The sequence below is a fragment of the Stegodyphus dumicola genome, chromosome 8 (assembly GCF_044657685.1).
Source record: "Stegodyphus dumicola isolate Sdum_Otavi_A_Nest chromosome 8, ASM4465768v1".
In the NCBI taxonomy this organism is placed as follows: domain Eukaryota; kingdom Metazoa; phylum Arthropoda; class Arachnida; order Araneae; family Eresidae; genus Stegodyphus; species Stegodyphus dumicola.
Window position 1 is genome coordinate 192,037,258 of NC_140775.1, and position 21,776 is coordinate 192,059,033.

A 21,776-nucleotide genomic window follows, 5' to 3' on the forward strand; every position below is an offset into this window, starting at 1 on the left:
GTACATGAATACCGAGTTTATGCAATTCCTTTGACTTCTTATTTTGGTTTTGTGTAGTGGCCATCTTGGAATTGTGTCTTCTTGGCGTCAAAAAAGAATCGCCGAAAAGACAAAGGGCACACCAATTGTAAACTTTTACCCAAAACAATACCGAAATTTGAATACGCCGAAACTCAGTTTTTTTATTACTGTAAAATAACATAAAGTAATAGTTTTCGCTATTCTCATTTTCCTGCTGATTCAGAAGTGGACTTGCATCTGAGTAATTATACCTTCTGCAAGCGAGGATATGTGTCAAGGAATTTAACTATGTTTTGATTAATAACGATAACTGTCATTTCACTCACTGCATGGTACATCTGTAAATTATTTAATTCAAAAAGTACTCTTTTTATATCATTGTTGTAACGAACTGTGAAACGTGAATGTTTAAATAATGGTAAATGTGTGAAATAAGTTTGAGGTGTTAAAAAATATACAAGATATTTTAAACTCGTATCTTTTATTATCTTTTTTATTTTACATTAATTCATCTAATCGTAAAACAGCTTTTTTTTAACATCGGATATTTTTTTTCTCTGGTTAGTTTATAGAAATGAATCGCAAGAACTTTCCTTCATTTTACATCTGTAGACATAATCATATTTTATTTAACAGAAACACACTTGATAACACCAAAAGAAAGGAAAATTATTTTCTAATGCAGTTTGGACATTCTGCCTACTATCGAATCATCGAACCTTTTTCCTCTGGTTGCAAAAAACGACATGGGTCGCTTCAAGGCTGAAAGAGAAAAATAAAAAATTTAGTTTTGATAAAATAGATATATCAAAGAAATATTTCAATATAAATGCAGTTTTCTAATCTATCAAATTTCATCACTACCCTTGGACATAAACAATATCAGTGGCGGATTTAGGAAGAGGTCAATGATCAGTGGCGGATTTAGGAAGAGGTTAATGATCAGTGGCGGATTTAGGAAGAGGTTAATGATCAGTGGCGCATTTAGGAAGAGGAACAATCAATCGCTTGGGAGTGGAAGGCTCTCTTCTTAAATTATCGGTTATATTTAGTATTTTTCTAAAATTAATTAATAATTTTGGAGTATCTTAGAAGTTGGTAATTTTCGCAATTGTGACTTGCGCAGTGTTATAAATCACCTCTGAACGGAATGGGAAACCTATTTACAGAAGAAAAGTCATTTAGGATTCAACTGCTAGCAAGATTTGTATGAGCTATTAATTTATTTCCTGGTTTGTAAACCTAATTAACAGGAAAAGGTTTAAAACTACCTTGATTATTAAAAGAAAAAACTTCAAATGACGGTTTAGATGGAAAGTTACCGTGTTTACTTGCATAACAGTTGCACTTTGGTTGTCAATCTTTCATTGTAAAAGTCTAGGAGCGACTATTTTATGTGAGGAAATGTACTACACAATATTGCGCATTTTTGAGGATTTCTTCTGCTTCAAAACTGGGGGTGCGACTATTACGCAAGTAAATACGGTAATTACATTTCATTCTCCAAATAATCAGATGAAATTTAAAGAATGCAAACCATTATTATACGCACATCCCGGCCCATAGGTCCTTGTGATCCTTTTTTTTTTTTAATGAAAATTTTGAGTGAAAAGTAAATTGTCTTGACAAAGGTTTAATATTAGTCAACAGAGAATTATTTGCTTACAAAACGGTGTGTTTAGTTTTTTTTTGATTGCTGTTATACTTTTTGTTCGTCTCATGTCACGTCGAGACCCCCCCCCCCGAAAAAAAAAATGAAACTGAAATCTTTCAGATTTTATATTACTACCAAAGGGACACCTTTTTAAACGTTTTGTGTGTTACTTTTATTTATTAAATATCATGTTCTACCATAAAGCTACTAAACTGTTTTTCTACTTAAACGACAAAATTCAATTCTACAGCAATATCGCAAAATGACTTAAAAAGAGCATATTTTTAGAATTTCCGATACAATCTTGCACACTAGCAATAATTTTTTTTTTTCCGTACAGTGTTGCCATTGCTCGCTTCGAAATCGTTGAGTTTCTTAATCAAAAACTCATAAATGCTTTTTAAAATATGAAATTGATAATAAAGCAAATTCCAAATTCGAGCTTCCAGATGCCCGTATTCGGGTGGAGACGTACGTTATTCAAAATTGGATGGCTCTAGGTTATCGTTATTTTATCACTGCGATTTCTCTTGATATTTTAATAAGATGTGCTTAAAGTGGTTTGACTATTTTTAGGCTTTAAAAGATCTTCCCGTGTTTTCTTCTCTCTAGGGCATTTAACGGTTAATGATCCTAATGCGGTGCGTCAAATCATGCCATCTAACAATGCTTTAGAAACTTTGATCAATAATAAATTCGTTACTTTTTTGTTTTGATATACAAAGTACATGTTTTACGTTATTAGTAATTTTCAGTATGGTAATTAGAAAAGCAAATATACTGTTATTAGATAGTTTGTTCAATTGAAGTCAAGTTTTCCGGAACTGCAGATATCCGAAACTTTAGTTATCCGAACAGCTTGTTATCTTTTTACACCAATAAAAATTTTATTAATATACTATATAGGGATTCAAACATGACATGGACTGTTGCTGTTACAAATCACTACCCATGCACAGAGCTCAGTGTCCTTGGGCCACATAACCCCACCTTACTTAGTTGGTTGGTATCGTGTTCTTTGAGAATTCAAATGGATCCATGGTGGAAATTCCAGCTTTTTGGCAGTTCTACAATCTTTCAACTATACAGGATCTTCCTGGAAAGGAAATTCTTCCAAGCTTTGCTGAGCTGCAAGTATTGCCGGACAGGTGAAGACGTGTTCTGGAGAACATTTCTTTTCGGGGCAGTTTCTACAAATTCTTATATGATCCATTACCATCTTCGTTAATTTTCATTCCTATGAAATGGCAGGTTCTCATTTTAATAATGGTCTTTATAATTTCTGTGTTTACATCAATCTTGCATACCTGATGGTCTTTCTTAATTGATTTCTCTTTGAGTCTACCCCACCTTATTTGCCGTGCAGATTAGAATTTGCTGAGTCAAGTCCGGCTGTCGCGAGAATGTTGAGCAAACAACAGCTGGCTTGCAGCGTGGAACAAAGAATTGCGGTCGAATTTCTAGTTCGGGAAAACGCCCAGATACCTGAAATTTGGCAGTGATACCAAGCACCGCATGAGGAACAGTGTCTCTAGTGGTTAAGTACTTCACAGAGGGTCAAGAACGCATGGGAAACATCCATTACTCAAGCAAACACTGATCATGTGTATGCGGTTATTTATCAGAATAGGCCACACTTGGGTCCATGCTTTCAGTTAGTATTAATCTTGTAGACGTAACGTTTTCGGAAAACCTTCACATTAAAGAAAAGTATACTTTATGGATTCCACGCACGTTGACAGTCGAGAACAAAGTGATGCCCATGCAAACTGCCAGTTTTTTCCTACGGTGGTTTGAAGGAAGGGTAATTTGAAAGTCTGTAGTGACCACACTGAAACATGGACCCCGATTCCATGTTTCAGTGTGGTCACTACAGTGACTTTCAGTGGTTCAGTGTTATTTGTGAAACTAGACAAAAACATGCCTTGCATTTGAAGTAGACCTTGTAGAAACCCCCACCATTTTGATGGAAAGAGGCAAAGATCCCTTTCTTGAAGAAGGAAGAGAATTTCCTATTAAAATAAAGTGGCCCATTTTTGAATCTTGATGGAAATGGACTGTCTCGAAATCGGTAGACATTTTTATGAAACGGATGTTAATGTGAGGTTGATTCTTGCTTAATTTATTGGTGTTATATCGCTTATCTGATATCAGAGGAAGCTTACGAAATTCGTCCTGGCAAGGAGGTAAGATTGAGCCTGTCGTTGACAAGAGCCTTGGCCTCCATGTAGGTGACAGTAGGACTTTATGCCCCGCCTTCGAATTTAGAAGGACAGTATCTGGGCAAGACGGGTCCCCGGGTTTTCCACGCCACTTTCCCTACCAACTAATTCTTGAGAGGACTTTCAGGTCGCGACATATTTAGAGTGACTCCTGCCGCAAAGAAACTATACATTTAGAATCATTGATGTCTTCTTCGGAATCGAACTCGGCCCCTACACTATGAAAGCTAGAATCACTAACTACCATTCAAGGGGGAGGGGGTGCATGTTTTTATTTAATATCAGCGGCATTTCTTCGACTATAAATCTCTGTGAATATTATTTTATTTTTTAGCAAATACAAAATAATTACTAAAGCAAAATATTATACAATGTAAAAACCCCCCCAAAAAACTGAAACCTTTCGGATTTTATATTATGCCCAAACGTTTTGTGTGTTATTTTTATTTATTAAATATCGTGTTCTTTGCACTTAAATCATAAAATTCAATTCGACAGAAATATCAGAAATTAATTTAAAAAGAGCATATCTTTAGAATTTTTGGTGCACAGTCTCGCGCGTTGGAGATAAAAATGTTTTACCTTTTCTTTTTTTACTCGTACAGTGTTTCCATTACTCGCTTTGACTTCGTTGAGTTTGTTAATAAAAAATTCGCGAAACGCCCTTTTCTAAGGTTTCGTGTGTTGCTTTTATTTATTAAATATAATGTACTTTGCACTTAAATCATAAAACTCAAAATAATTTTAAAATGAGCCTATCTTTAGAATTTCCGTTACACAGTCTCGCGCGTTGGAGATAAAAATGTTTTTCCTTTTTTCCCCCCCCTTCGTACAGTATTGTCATTGCTCGCTTTCAAATCGCTGAGTTTGTTAGTCAAAAATTTGTTAGGTTCACAAAATATGATATAGATAATAAAAACAACAATAATTCTGGCTTCCATATTCGGATTACTTTATTGAAAATTTGATGTCTCTATGTATCGTTGTTTTTTCGCAGAGCGAGAAACATACCTACATTCATGCAAACTCTTCATTATTTAATTTCCTTAAAGATAAAGCAGCGCTCTAATATTTGGTGGCAACAATTTGAAAATTGAACCGATATTTATAGTGAACCGACACAAAATGCCAAAACGAAATTGACAACCCTTCTGCGCTGACGCCGTTTGGGCTAAAAAGATAAAATTCGCTCCCTTAAAAATAATTTCATATTTGACGTATAGACATAAGACAGTCTGACTATGTGAGATTTCGAATATAGGATAATAATTTTGATTTACGGTGCCGGTTAATCCAAGAAATAGAGGTTCTGCTTTTTTTCTACTGCATTTAGAATAGTTCAGTATGTGATTCATTTGCTTCCTCCGCCCCCAATGGTCTCTGAAACGGTACTACTACGAAAGTGAGGTATTATTCTGAAAAGGCGCTTAAAAGTTATAGAACGAGACTTGACCCTAAGTGTTTCTTTCTCCTTTATAACTCCCCAGATGGGAATACAAGTGTCGATGGTCTCTTTTTCCTTCTTACCTCGCGAGGAATAGCGGCTATTTCAGAAGCTTTCCAGGATTATGCGATCTATTTTGGTATCACTGGAATAGGATGTGTAATAGTTCTTGATCTTGATGTACATCAGTGTTGTAGAAATCTTTGTCCGCAGTTGAAGCTTGAATTTTTTTCTCCCTTTTTCTGTCCACAAATGATGGGATTCAGATGATTCGTTTGAGCCAGGCTAATCAGTGGTCCGGTTGTTAAAACTGTGAAACGTTGCGAATTTGCCCGGTTTTTGCTTGTAGTGGTTGATTATTACAGCTTCGTGTGGTTTTAATAATTTTCTTCATGTGCAAAGTGTATGAAGGGCAAATTAACTTCGAAAATCCTCCTGAATGTATCTCCTTTCACAAGCTTTTTGATGACGTTTGCCATAACTGGGTAGTTTCGGACACAATAAATCGAATTCCTCCTCTCTATATAAATTATTTATTTATATTTTTACATTTGCCGGCAGACAATGTACAGGTTACCGGAGGTCCCAGGCTCAAATCCCGGAGCGTCGCCGGATTAAACCGGATTAACCGGATAACTGAACCGGATCAAACTGGATGAAACCGGTTTGAGCTCAATTAAACCGGCTAAAACGGGATAAAACCGAACTGAACCAGTTTGGTTTCACCGAACCGGATCAAACTGGATGAAACCGGTTTGAGCTCAATTAAACCAACCGGTTTAATTGAGGTAAAGGGTTCAACCGGTTTTTCATCCAGATTGATCCGGTCCAGGTTAAACCAGTTTAAACCGGTTCCTCGCTTCCTCTTACCGGTTTCATCCGATTGATCCGGTTTAAACCAGTTCAAACCGGTTGATCCACTTTTTCGAACCGGTTTCATCCAGTTTGATCCGGTTCAGACCGATGTGAACCGGTTTAATCCAGTTTAAACCGGTTCAGACCGATTTGAACTGGTTTAATCCAGTTTAAACCGGTTTACACCGGTTAATCCACTTCAAACCGGTCAGAACCGGATCAAACTGGATGAAACCGGTTCGAAAAAGTGGATCAACCGGTTTGAACTGGTTTAAACCGGATTAACCGGATGAAACCGGTTCCAGGAAGCGAGCAACCGGTTTAAACTGGACCGGATCAATCTGGATGAAACCGGTTTGAACTGGTTTAAACCGGATCAACCGGATGAAACTGGTTTAAAACGGATCAACCGGATTAACCTTGATGAAACCGGTTCGAGAAAGCGAGCAACCTGTTTAAACTGGTTTAACCTGGACCGGATTGAACCGGATGAAACCGGTCTTGGATGCAAACTGGTTCAAACCGGTCTGAAATGGATTAAACCAGTTCAAATCGTTCTAGACCGGATGAAACTGGATGAAACCGGTTCGAGGAAGCGGATCAATCGGTTTAAACTGGATTAAACCAGGACAAATCAGTCGCCTATTCGGCCTATCAGTCAGACTATTAGGCCTGCAGGCCGCCCTACCGGTATAGTGGTTAGCTTCGCTGACTGCCGTGCTCGAGTCCCGGATGTTTCTAAATGTTTAGTGTCGGTGATGCATGGCTGCACACTAAATATGCGGCCAGCCGAAAGTCCTCTTGTGTGGTGTGTTGGAAGGGGAGAGGGGTGGTCAAAATTTCGCGCTGTCAACTGTAAGTGTTTTAAATATTTAAAGAAATTATATGCACTATATTTAAAGAAATTAAGTAATGAAGAATCTGAATATAGGTATTTATGTTTGTCGTATAGGGATATTAAAACAACGGTACTTAGAGCCATCCAATTTTGAATAACGTAATCCTGCATCCAAAAGCTCTAATTTGGAATTTGTTTTATTACCTGTTTCATATTTTGTGAAACATTAACTAATTTTTGATTAACAAACTCAACTTACAATACTGTACGAAAAGAAAACATTTTTATCTCCAGCTCGCGAGACTGTGTATCGGAAATTCTGAAGATATGCTTTTTTAAAACCATTTTGTGATATTGTAGTTGAACTGAATTTAATGGTTTAAGTACGAAGAACAGAGTGATATTTAATAAATAAAGGTAACACACAAAGCATTAAAAAAAGGCTCCTTTGGGCCTTGAAAACTTTCAGATTTTTTATTTACTTTTTTAGTACTTTTTGTATTTTAAAGAAAATTAATAATATTATATTGGGTGTTTTTCATTTAATTATTAAATGAATTTTAAATGTGATTACATAGCGAAAAATTTTCGCTTATGATTCCTTCAAAGTGAAAGATAGCACGCGCATCCCATAATCAAAGAAAATTTCCCTAACGTTATTAATTGTATTAGACTTTACTATAGTTTAATACATGCGTAATGCATAATTACACCCCCTGCCCAAATTATCGCGCCTTCTTTGATTTATTAGGTAGTATATTTGGTACTCTAATTATAAACTGCAATGGTTTATCAACAGTATTTAAATGCCAATAGAACAATTAATAAGAATGAATGGAACAGGAGTGTGTCTGGTCATTTATCATAAAACTTGAGCACTGATGCTTACGATATGACTTTGCAGAATTTTATTCTCATTACTAAAATGAAAGACAACTATATTCATCTTGGTTTTGATAATTAGTTGTCATTTTTTATGCTTTGTACAAAGTAAAAGAAATATTGTAATCACGAAAAATTCTGGGTACCATCTCTCAACAAAAATACCCATCTTGACCGCTATCGTGTGCAATTTTACAATGTTTTTACTTGACATCTGTGCGAAAGGATTCTTTTCAATAAACGAATTATAAAACTGGTTTAAAATTTATTCAAAAGAGATTGTTTCGTGGCGTCTGTACGTATGTATGCATCTCGCATAATTCAAATACAAGTAATCTCAGAACGTTAAAATTTTCTGCATAGGACTGCTATAGCATATAGTTGTGCACCTCCTTTTTTTGGTGACAATCAGCAGCATATATATATATAAAAATGTTACCGTGAAAGACCGAAATTGGAGAATGTCGACTTTCACCGGAGAATATCAACATTCATCAAATACGTCGGTGAAAACGTATTTGTCACTACATTCTTGTATATTCGGCCTCTCACCGGTGTATGTCGACAATCACAGATATGCTCTGGTGAAAGTCGAAAAGGGAGGTCATAAAGTGCCATAATAGTTTAAGTTGTTGCAATAAATAAGATTTGAATCACATAATTTAGTAAGTTTTTTTATTACTGTTATTTTGTTTTCTCATTTAGAACGTACTGTATAATTAAGTAAGTTTTTAACTTCTATTATTTTCCTTTCTCATTTTGAATGTATTGTGTTGTTTTAGGTTCTCATGTTCTTAAGTTCTTATTTCAAGTTTCAAGTGAATTTATTCGCGACTGAATTACGGATAAGAAAATACAATATTGTTATTATGGTCAACATTCACCATGGTGAATGTCGACCGGTGTAAGTCAGAAATAAGAGTATTTGGAAAATATTTCGGACATACACTATGTGAATGTTGACATTCACCGGTGAAAGTCGACATTTCCCAGATTTCGGTGTTTCACCGTAACATATATATAAAACCCAGGCCTTTCCCTTAGCTTTATTTGATAGGTAGGAGGCAAACCTCCTCTTAAATTCTAATTTAATTAGGAGTTTTGCAGAATTAAAAAGTCATATGGTTTTTAATTTGTTCAATATAAGTCTTTATATTAACTTCAAATATTTATCATAAGACTGAGTATAAAATGTCAAAATGAATTTTTATAAGGTGTTACAGATTTTGCTTTGTTATATTTGTATGCTGCTATAGAGGGTTTCGTTGCATAATAAATGGAACTCGACGGTTAATACGAGTCTTTTTTTTTCTTATTATCACATGGTTAACAATGCGAAACTATTCGACTCTGTTAAATTTTGCAACCATATATGTTATATTGTAATTTTATAACCATAATTCTGTTATGTTGTAACTTTGTGACTTTTATAACCATACCTAGAGGTAGACAGAATATGTTAATGACCTCACTTCTGTATGGTTTGTTTGATTACGGTAAAGCTCTCGAGGGCTGTCTGCCTAAGGAGAGGGATGCCTTCGTGGAGGACTTTCTAAGAGAAACTGGCTTAGTATACATGTTACACATGGGGAAGACAACCACGCAACCAGCTCGTTCACTGGGATTCGAGCCCCGGACGCGTAATGGCAAACCGCACATTCATTTGATCAATGTTAACGAATTTCGTTTAATGCGCATGCTCAGTGGTGTACCGTTGGCGTGGCAGGAAATACTGGCGGCTATGCGTAAGCAACCATTACACAAGCCTGCTCATCATGTAGGTCTTATCGACTATTTACAATTACAACACTACCGAAATTTATTTGTGCGTAATGCTGCAATAATTTATTTGTGCGTTCCTTCTGTTTCATTTCATTTTGGTTTATTTTGTTCATAAATGTTATATTTAATATCAGTTATTTATAATAATTTCTTGACTTTAATTCAGTAATTTAAACTGGAGTTACTCTTTAATTTGTTAAAGTATATACGAATGGAACATATAGTTATTTACCATACGCAGTTGTTTTTATTTCTCACAAGTATATTCAATAAAGATTCAGCTAATATATCCTGTAATGTTTCTTGTTTTGTAATCATTCTTAAAACGTAATTTGAGTCGTTTACAATCGATAGGTACCCTCTAAGTAATAAAGTAACTTACAACCTAACAAGTTTTAAGCCCTCAAATTTTTTACGCCCAGATAACAGAATATCAACCACACACCGCATTTATCTTCTTTTAAAATTGGACCAAAGTCGTAATTACGCCAAATTCTCTTCTCGGCATGCGCAGTTTCGTTTAACATTGATCAACTGAATATGCAGTTTGCCATTACGCGCCGCGGACCGAATTACCAGTGTTCAACGACTTTACCGCTCGGCCGCTAGAGAACCCTCTCTTCTTGAAGAAAAATTTCGCGAAAAGTTTTATGGACTCCATCCTTTTGCAATTGTCTTACAATTTAATTTAAATCAGTTTCACTATGAATATAATAATCTTTTACTTTGAAATATTGGGTTGTCTGAAGAGCCTTGACACTTTTTTTCCTGTTCTTCAGAGGTTCTTTATATATATAAAAAAACAGCGGGCTTTCAACAGTATATTGCCCTGTTTGTTCGATAACTTTTTGCTTTCTTTTAATGATCTTCGCAGTTTGGCATTCACGAAAGAACCGAGCTTGAGGGTGGATAAGTTGAACAAGGTTCTGATGTATGGCCTCATCTGAATTGAATGTTATACCACGAAAGAAATTTTGAAGGCAGCGAAATAAGTGAAAGTCTGACAGCACAAGTTCATCCGAGTATGATTCTGCGTGGCAACACATTTCATTTTAAAACTCCAATCATTTTTGTCACGTGATGAACTTTTATGTGGTCTCCTGTTATCGGGATGGAATGCAGTTCCTATAAAGATTAATGAATGATCTCTGGAAGTGTCTGGAAGATGGATTCGTTGAAAGTGTTCAGTTGACAGCAACACACTTTCGAACTGATTTATTGGCTCTTTCGAAGAAGCTTGGAAACAAGGCCACATACTAGTTTGATCACAGACAGAACTGGAGTTTGGATGAAAAGTGTTTCTACGAGTATCATACTCGGCTTAATCTTGTGCCCTCAGACTTGTCTCGGTCTCTTCAAAATTTCTTTTCCGGTGTAATATTCAATTCAGATGTAGGCCGTAAATTGGCACATGTTTCAGCTTTTTACCCATAAAACTAGATTCTTTTGTGAATAAGAAACTACGAAGCCAATTAAAAGGAAGCAAACTGTTATCGAACAAAACGGAGTAAATATTAACGCTTGCTCGTTGCTGTTGTTACCAATCTCATTATCTGACAATCTGATATACGCTTGTCATTGGCAAGAACCTTGAGCAAGATATAGATGACAGCCCGACTTTAGCTCAGTTCCGTAACCAATTTTGACAGACAACCGCAGCAAGGGCCTCTCACCCCTCTTCCCCTACCATCACTCTCTCGAGAGGACTTTCGGCCCGCCGCATATTTAGTGCCTCCATGCGGCACAGACACTGAACATTTACAAATAGAAATGCAACATGAATTTTCAGTCAACCTAATAGCATTTATTATTTTTTTCTTTGATTCGTTTGATACTGGCTCGCACAAGATGAAGCTAACTGACTGAACTTGTCAATAAGTGGTAAAGATGTCATAAACATTAGAGATACTTATTTATTTATTTTTAAGTAGAAGGTCCCGTAATTCCAAAACAGTATACATTTAGCCCATCTTTACTTCCTTGTACGAAGTAAAAAGGAAGTATTGTAGTCACGAAAATTTTCGGGTATCATATTTAAACGAAAATATCCATTTTGACTGCTATCGAAAGAAACTTAATGATGTTTTTGCGTAACATCTGTACGTAAGGACAGAATAAGGGACTCTTTTTGCCCCAAAAATTGTAAAACAGATTTAAAATGAGTTCTGAAGAGATTTTTTCTTGGCGTCTGTATGTACGTACGTACGTATCTCGCATAACTCAAAAACGAGTAGCCTCAGAACGTTGAAATTTTGTATATAGGTCTTCAATAACATGTAGACGTGCACCTCGTATTTTTGCTGCTATTCAGCCGCACCAAAAGTAAATATATATATCCAATCTGTTACTCAGCTCAGTCAACTCAATTTCTTTATTCTTATTGTTTGTAAATTGTGCATTTTTTGCTTTAAAAATGATTGAATTATATTGTTGTGGTTAAGAGTTTTATGCCTCCATGCAATAATTGTGGAATTATCAACAATTTAAAAGTTTTTTTAAGTGCGACTAAGCCTAATTTTTTATTACCATGGCAGCCATGTTTGTTTACATTTGAAACTTAGCAGAATAGTGGATTTGGTGCCAATACAAAGACACTAAGCTTTGCAACAAGAAAGTAGAGTGTTCTTTTCATATCGCGATTTAAATTATGCTTGGTTCATTCTGGAATTATCATTTAAGTTATTAGCTTATTTTTGCGTAGAAACTATAATTTTAATTATGAAAATTGTTTTTTTAATACCTTTCAGATTTTAATGAAAATATTTTAAAATTTATGTATTTTTGCCTTGCCGCGAAGGGAGAACTGAATTAATTATTAGAGCATGCGCATTGGGTAAGCGGTGTTGAATCGTCTGCGGAAAACATCTTTTATTTGTTTAATTTCTTTTATATATTGTTTTAGATTTATTACAGTATTTGAATAGAACTTGTCGTAATTCTTCGGATGATATAATTTTTTTTTTTTTTTTTTTTTTTCAGTCTGAGTTATAAAATGAATGAGATGTAATGCTGCTAAGTGAACCTAGCGTCGAAGTGTCGCCATGGTAAATGAACATAGTGAAGAGTACATTTATTCTATTGAGGTTTATGCGCTATCGACGAAGTAGATTTAATTCAAAATTCGTTAACTGTTAATTAAATATGTTTAAAGGAAATGCAGGAAAATTGCGTATAAATTAATATTCCATACAAGGAAGTCATGTGTACACATTAGATTTTTTTAAAGTGTATAACATTTAAAGTATTATCAACGAAAAGTCGGCTTATAAATCTGATGGTTTATCATCTTAAAAAAAAGCAAAATAAAGATTTTATTCAAGAGAAAGATGCACATTTCCCATTGTAAAGAAAAAGCAATAGAATTTCCGCATCTTAAAAAACAAACTTACGTTTTAAAAGGGAAACCATAAATTTCCGAGAATTATAATTCTCCAAAAATGTTTAAAAGGAGTTTTATAATCTCAGATAGACTTAAATGACAGGACTGGATCTGAATTTCTACAAACAACAAATCTATTTAAAGAATAATTTAGGTCAGATTGATCGTAATTTCTGTTACTAACAAAATGAATTACAAATTATAGAAAATGCCTCTTTCTTTAACCCTCTAACCGGCAAGGCCGAATATATACGGCCTCGAATATTTTTTGTGATATCTATAAGAATACGTGCTTATTAAAATACGTCAAAGAAATTAAATCTAAATTCACAAATCCAGGTATAAAATACCAGGAGAACGTTTACATTAAAATCAAGAAAATAATTTCTTCTCATAGTAGTTTTAGAAAATTTGCGCTTTCTTAACAAAAGCTCTGTCCATTCAATTTATAGGTGAAATTAGCTTCAATTTTTGTTACTAACAAAGTGCATTGTAAATGACAGAAAACATCTCAAAGAAAAAGAAATCTTAACGAGAAAATTTATAATTTGATAAATACCAGGGCGCTGTATAGAAAACCATATATCATATATAGTGCTAAACTTACATCAATTGACATATTCGATATCTAATACAGTTGTCATTTAAATTATCTCAAAAAAAATTTCGAATTACATTTGACAATATCTGACGTAAACTTCATCAATTAACATATTCACTCTCTCTCTATATATATATAAAGAAGAAAGTCTGTGTTTCACCTGTAATAATTCTCTATTATAGCCTATCGTCGCCACACTTTCTACGATTCTTTTTCTGGGTCCTGGAAAAGATTGACGTTTATTTTTTTCGTAAAAAAAGTAGCTAAAATCAGAGATATTAATTAAAAACTCGGAAAAACGATAATTTTCGCCCTCATTTTTCCCAGTGGCAACAGTCTCTCACGTTGGAAATAAAAAACTGTTTTATTTCGAGAAGTGTTGCCACTGTTCGCTTTCAAATCGTAGAATTTATTAATCTACGATTAATTTATAAGTTTTACAATGAAATAAAAATGGCATCGCCAAACATTAAATACATTATTTCCAATTCAAAAAATTCGTGGGAAGCCATTTCGACTGTTCCCATCTTCGTACGACTTTTGTCAGACGAAATAGTAATTAAAAACTCTGAAAGCTCTAATTTTCGCACTCATTTTTCGGTGTGGCAACAGTCTCGCGCGTTGGAGATAAAAATGCTTTAATTGCAAAAGTGTTGCTACTACTCGCTTTCAAATCGTAGAGTTTGTTAATCAAAAATTTGTAATTTTTACATATAAAGAAGACATAAAGAAGGATGTCTGTTTGTACGAGTATGTTTGTTCGCGTTGTTGATTTCTAATCAATTATGATCAATTTTTTGGCACATTGAATTGACTCAAATTGATTATAGGTGACATTGGATGCACATGAGCTTTTACTACCATTTGATTAAAATCATTCAAAACTGCGTGCCATTATTGCTGACATAATGGGCGTAATGTAAAATCTGAAAGCTTTCAATTTTTTTTTCTCTTTTTAAAAATTATTAGTGACATTTTGTAATATTTGTTACGACTATAAATAGCAGTCCTTAATTTAAACTAAGACTTTCTAACATTTCTCTGGCTTTACTTTGAACTCTCCTTGCTTGAGAAATAGAGTCATTTTGGAGCAATACTCTGACCTAACCTACATCACTTTGCTATGTAATAAAAGCACTTCTGTAACTAATGTTACATATAAAGGGCACACCATCCTAATCCAGTCACAACGACGAGAGCTTTAGATAATATCAAACATAAGATACTGGAACGACGGAAAACTAAATGAGGTAAATGATCTTTAGCCTTAACAGTACGAGCAACGCGCAAGACTAGGACAAAGCTAGGAGAGAAATAGGATTATCTACTTGCTACCCAGCTTGGAAGATTAGTACTGTATTTAGGATTAATACAGCTTGAAACGAGGCATTTCTGAAGCGCTGTGATGAAACCTGTTAAAAGATGTCTGTGGGACAATTGTTGATTTATATATTGGAGCTTCATCAATCGGAATTTTCTTAGCTTAGGTATTTGGTTTATCTCCACTGCAGATATTCCTTGCTTTAATACTTTTTCTTTTAATTGATTGGTTTGCCCAATTTCGGCAAAACCCCGAAGGCTACCTGCGTAAGGTATGCCTTCGTGGATGACTTTTTAAGGGAAACCGGCTCGTATACACTTCACATAAGGGGCAAACAACGAAAGCGCCCATGCAGCCAGACCGTTTGCGAAATTCGAACCTCTGACCGAACTACCAGTATTCTGCAACTTTAACGCTCGGCCGCTGGTGGGTCCTGGTTTAATAGTATGGTTACGGATTTGGTATTTGGTTAGCTATTTTTGGTAGAATTGTAATTAGAATTGTTTTATTTCCCCGCGAAATGCAGCGCGTGACGAGTTTTAAGAGAAAGCTTCGCCGAAAAAGTACAAATACAGGAGAATGACCATTTAACAAATAGATATTTCGTAATTTGTATTTAAATTAAAATAATGAAATTGTGTGTTAGCTGTAACTGTAATTATATTCTTTTGCTTTCCAGAAACCTCGAGAAATTACGAGAAGCTTCTTCTCGTAGCTGATTAAAAAGCTTATAAAAAACTGCAGAAAAACATCTCGGTTCAGTTCTTTTAGTGAGCTGTTGTCGTTTACTTAGTTTCTGTAATTTTGAAATCGGATTAACTTTCTCTGCTAATCCGTTTTAGTAGTTTAAAATATAACTACCATGTACTATTGTACGAATATCTGTGAGGAAAAATTTCAGCACTTCGTTTTATTTCTTGTCATAATAAATTTTATTAATTTTCACCAGATTTGTGCATTCAATCTATTACGAATCCGTACGCACGCAACAGTATCTTAGGTTAGTGTTTTGGTTTAACAGGATTTTTAACATGTTGTTAAATACTGCTAGGGGTAGTTTAAGCTATACAGGGGTTGGACAAAAATGTGGAAACACCTTTAAAAAACATGTTTCTTTGTTTAATATGATGTAGGAAACTCGTTGGCATTCAAAACAGCTTGCAGTCCTCTCGGAATGGATAAATACAGTTCCTGTATGTTTGCCAAGGGAATATTATACCATTCTTCCTGGAAAAAGGTGGCAAGTTCAGATAACGATATTGGCGGTGGATAACGAGAACGCACTTTCCGTTCCAATGTAGACCACAAAGGTCCGATAATATTCAGGTCTGGTGACTGTGGTGGCCAGGGGAGATGGGACAACTCATCCTCGTGCTCAGAAAACCAGTCCTGGACAATGTGAGCTGTGTGAACAGGGGCTTTGTCGTCTTGGAAGACACCATCACCATCGGAGAACAAAGTTTGTACCATGGGATGAACTTGATCGGCCAAAATGTTCACATAAGTCTTGGCAGTCATGTGCCCTAACACAGTTATCATGGGGCTAGCAGAGAACCACGATATGGCTGCCCAAACCATAACAGAACTCCCGCCATGTTTCACTCTTGGCAACAAGCAGTCTGTATTATAGGCTTGAGATGGCGTTCTCCAGACGTAAACTCGGCCAGAAGTGGGGAAACAATGTGAAAGAAGACCCGTCAGACCATATTACTCGCTTCCACTGCTCTATAGTCCAGGCTTTATGACTTAAATACCACCTTTTCCTGTTACGGGCATTAGCATCACTGATGAGTGGCTTCTCAATTGCAGCACAGCCAGCAATTCCCTGTTTATTAAGCTCCCTTCTAATTGTTTTGGTACTCACAGGGTTCGGTAACACAACATTCATTTCAGCAGTAACTTTTGCAGCTGTGGTCTTCTTATTTTTCGTCCCAATTGCCCTTAATGATCGTCTGTCACGATCACTCGGGACACACTTTTCGTCCGCGCTGTGATTTAGCAGATGATGTTTTTCCGCTTTTCAAATATGCGGAATAAATCTTCGATACAGTACCTGTTGAAACACTAAACACCTCGGCTACCTTGCTTACGGAAGCACCTACCATACGTGCTCCAACAACTTGCCCACGTTCGAAGTCTGTTAACTCTGACATAATGCAATGACAACCTCACATAACAGTACTCCGACAACAACTGAACTGTTTAGCACATTTACGAAGTTGTATAGGTGGCGTCAGTAGTCAAAAACGCCAGCACCACCTACATATTTCATTAAAATCAATCTTTCTTTTCAAACATGCATTTCACAAGGTGTTTCCATATTTTTGTCCATCCACTGTATACGGAGAATCCTTAAATAAATGTGCCTATCAGCGGCCGAGCGGCAAAATCGCTGATCAGTGGTAGTTATGACTTGGGATCGGCTCTAAGCGAACGATTTTGGGCTGCATGGGCATTTTCGTGGTTTTCCCCATGTTTAAAAGATGTATGAGAGCCAGTTTTCCTTAAAAAGCCCCCCCGGGGGTCGACTTAGAGTACTCTGCGCAGTACTGGCTAGGATTTGTACCTAGGCAGTCTCGGCTACGAGGGTATAAAATTTTTGAACTTAGCGGTTCCCGATGGTCCATGGGGTAAGTCTATACTTGCTCTTCATGGGCCGGGAGGTGTAAGTCCTTTCCACCGGGGTATTGGTAGCCAAATAGCAAACTGGGCCATTGAGCGTCTGGTCACTGCTGTCCTTGGAAATCCATGTAAAGCCTAAGGAGAGGGGCATCCCGTGTAATGCTGGCAGGTAGCCCAAATTAACGGCCGGTCATCGACCCTCAGTTTCCATCGCCCACACCACCGTGGTCTCGGTCCGGCCGGGACGGTGGTCTTGACTGGCTCGTGTTTAGCGGTGGGCTAGAGGATCATTGAGCGATCATTAGAGGGTTCATAAAATTGTTGGTGTCTCGGGGATGTGGGACTCTGGGCCCAGCAGGAGTGTTCAATGCCATCGTTGGGTGACGCCTACGGGATTTATCCCGTTCCTAGAATGTGATTGAGTTCACGAGCTGCGGTATAAATCTTTGTTGTTGTTGTTACAAAGTCCTCCACGAAGGCATCCCTCCCCTTAGGCTGATAGCTCTAGTGCGCTGTGCCATCATCAACTAAACCAAACCAAACCAAATCATTAAATTAGTTTTGTAGTTGTTTTTATGTATTAATTGGTAAATGGCGTGGACTAGAGCAACGTACATGTAACTTTTTACATTAAGTTTAAATGGGGATAGGCGAAATCTAGTTTCAATACATTATGCAGATAAGAGAGCTTTTATACAATAAAAATTCTGATGTGGATATCGCATAACTTCCTTCTATGGGTTATTAATACATATTTTTGGCTGCGTTTCATTTAAATGTATTTTCTCGAATCTCATTGGAGATTTATTTCTCATTCATTTAGTTCACTTCTCACTTCGCGGCAAAGCAAAAATACATAAAAACTCAAAACATCTTCATTAAAAATTATAAAATACAAAGAAACATAAAACACGAAATACAATTAAAACAGTTAAACAAATTTTTAACAATTAAAATTAGATTTTCTTTGCAAAAACAGCAATTCGGACATCGGGCAAGAAGGCAGATTTTTTTTCGGTGAGCAAAACTGAAAGTTTACTTTCGGTCTTGCTCGACAAAAAGGTACTGAAGGTGCAGAAGCTGACTTAATTCACTATTCTACCAAGTTTCAAATGTAAACAAATGGCGGTTCGTTAGGCTTAACTCTCCACTTTAAAACTGTTGATAATTCTACAACTATTGCATGCAGATAAACAAAAGAAATAAAAACCTTAACCGGAACATAAAAGCCACTAATTCAATCACTTTTAAAGCAAAAAATGCACAATTTACAAACATTACAAGAATAAAAAAACTAAGCTCACCTAGACAGATAACGGAGTGGGAATATATATATGATTAGTTCAGCCGATTTCAACGAAAAAGGGAAGTGCACAACTACATGTTATAACAGTCCCATAAAAAAATTTAACGTTCTAGTGTTTACTCTTTCTTGAGTTATGCGAGATGCATACATAAATATGTACGTATAAGATGCCAAGAAAAAATCTCCTCTGAGTCCATTTTAAACTCATTTTACAATCCTTTTTGGCAAAAACAGTTCTTTGTTCTCTCTGTACGTACAGGTGTCACGCAAAAACATCATTCAAATGGTTTCGAGAGCGGTTTAAATGGATATTTTCGTTGAAAGATGGTAGCCGGAATTTTTCGTGAATACAATACTTCGTTTACTTACCAATTCGTAATTAATTTCTTTATTGCCTAACTCGAAAACTAAACTTTTCACTTTTCAGGTTAATACTTATGACGTCAGGATTTAAATTTGATGTAATATTACAACATTTTCAAAATATTTATAAAAACTAACGTGTCAATAGCATATCGTGTAACTTATACTAACCTGAAACAAAACAAACAAACAAAAAAACAAGCCAACAGCACATGTTTCTTTTAAATGCCGATATTAACGAACAGTTTTCGACATACAATGACGTCACATGAAATAGCGTCTCACGTCAGTATATGACCTTATATAATAACAATATAGTTAATTGTTTGGTAAGCCTATTTTTGTTTCATATTTTGTAAAGGTTACAAATTTTTGATTAACAGACTCTACGACTTGAAAGCAAGTAGCAGGAACACGTTTCGAAATAAAGCATTTTTATCTCCAACTCGAGAGACAGCTGCCACTCGAAAAAATGAGCACGAAAATTAGTGTTTTCAGTGTTTTTAATTAATATCTCAGGTAATTAAAATCGTTCAATAATGGGAAGTGTCCAAATGGCGTCCCATGAATTTTTGAAATCGGGAATAATTTAATTAATGTTTGGCAGTGCTATTTTTAATCTAAAAGGGATTTGAGTCCCGAAGGACTATTACTTTCGTTTTGGCATTTTGCGTCGGACTCCTATAAATGTCGGTTCACTTTTCAAACTTTTGCCACAAAATGTTAGAGTTCTGCATTATATTTGAAGTAATTAAATAGTGAAAAATCTGCATAAATGTATGTCTATTTCTCGCATTGTGATAAAACAACGGTGTCTAGAGCCATATAATTTTGAATGACGTCATCCTACTGCGAATATGGGCATCTGAAATCCCAAATTTGAAATTTGGAATTTTTTTGATGATCGATTTCATATTTTGTAAAACTTTAACGAATTTCTGAGTAACAAACTCAACGATTTAAAAGCGAGCAGTGGCAACACTCTAAAAAACTTTTTATCTTCAGCGCATCGAACTGTGTATCGGAAATTCTAAAGATATGCTCATTTTAAAATTATTTTGCGACATTGCTATTGAACTAAATTTTATGGTTTAAATGCAAAGAACATGATATTTAATAAATAAAGGTAACACACAAAACGTTAAAAAAACGTATCTTTGGACGTAATTTAAAATCTGGAGCACTTCAGATTTTTTTGTGTGTTTTTAATTATTTCATATTTTGTAAAACGTAGAAATTTTTTATTAAGAAGCTCTATGATTTGAAAGCGAGTAGTGGCAACACTTCTCGAAATAATGCAGTTTTTTTTATCTCTAGCATGCGAGACTGTTGCCACTCAGAGAAATGAGGGCTAAACTTAAGCGTTTTTATAGTTTTTAATTAATATCTCGGCTAATTAAAATCGTATGAAGATAAGAATAGTCGATATGGCTTCCGACGAATTTTTAGAAGCTGCAGGTACCTCTCTCGAAATTCAATTCCCCACCGTTCCAGACGAGATAGTGCCACAAACGATCCAACCAACAAAAAGTAAACAGACAGAAGCGCACAGATTTAAATAGTATAGATTAGGTTTATCATGTAATAAAATCGTAGTTTTTCCTTGAAACCACTAATATTAACAAACCAATCGGCGTTCATGTTTGCCAAAAGATAAATCTTTGAAATGAATGTAAAGTGAATTTAACTAATTTTATGTATTCATAACTAATTCAGTGTGTCGTTTCTACTGATCAAATTAGCACTCTCCTGGTTTAGGAGTAAAGTGTGAGTAGTTATTTACCAGCTTTAGGAAATTAATTGCTTGAAACAGAATATATTTGAATTTTAAAAAATCAACTGGCGCTTTTAATTGCTTCTTAAGGAAGCTTAAATGTTAATAGCGAAGTTAACTGTGATAGCAATATTAAAAAAAATCTGACGTGAGCGTCACAAGATTTCGTTGTACGCCTATTAAATTATCCACACTGTTTGCTGCATTTCATCTAAACTTTTCTTTGAATTTCATTAGTAATACATTGCTCATTCAATCAATTCATTTCTCACTTCGTGGCAAGGCTAAAAATCAATTATTGTATAAATGGTCTTCCAGATGTCCATTTAGTTGTCCAGAAAGTAATTTCGTTTTTTCTTAAAAGGATTTAATATGTATTTCTTCACAGCCAACTCGCATAATCGGGAACGTGAAATTGGCGCAGAAAAAAACAAACAAACAAACAAAAAATTAAGGTCTCTGTTGGGAAAAACGAAATTACTTTCCGAACAACCCAATATATAGAAATATATAGAAAATCCTATAATTATTTAGTGGGACTATCGGAAATAACTTAAGCACAAATTCCATTTTTCAAATCAGATCACTCACAAAGCGAAAAGTCATTATACGACTGAAGAAGCATTAAGAACTTTTCCAAAAGTCTGTTTACATCCACGTGTCTTAGACAACACTATAACAATTATCAATGCATTTTGGAGATTTTTTTGGC

At 35.4% G+C, this 21,776-nt stretch overlaps 1 protein-coding gene across 1 annotated transcript in view; it reads right to left on the bottom strand.

Moving 5' to 3' along the window:
- Positions 1-485: 485 nt before the first annotated feature.
- The window catches only part of LOC118205105 (uncharacterized), a 366,244-nt gene continuing 344,953 nt past the window's right edge, over positions 486-21,776 (bottom strand). The window contains exon 4 of the mRNA XM_085822858.1: positions 486-783. Coding sequence (XP_085678984.1) covers positions 698-783 — 86 coding nt within the window. The 3' untranslated portion in view covers positions 486-697. The remainder of the gene's footprint in view (positions 784-21,776) is intronic.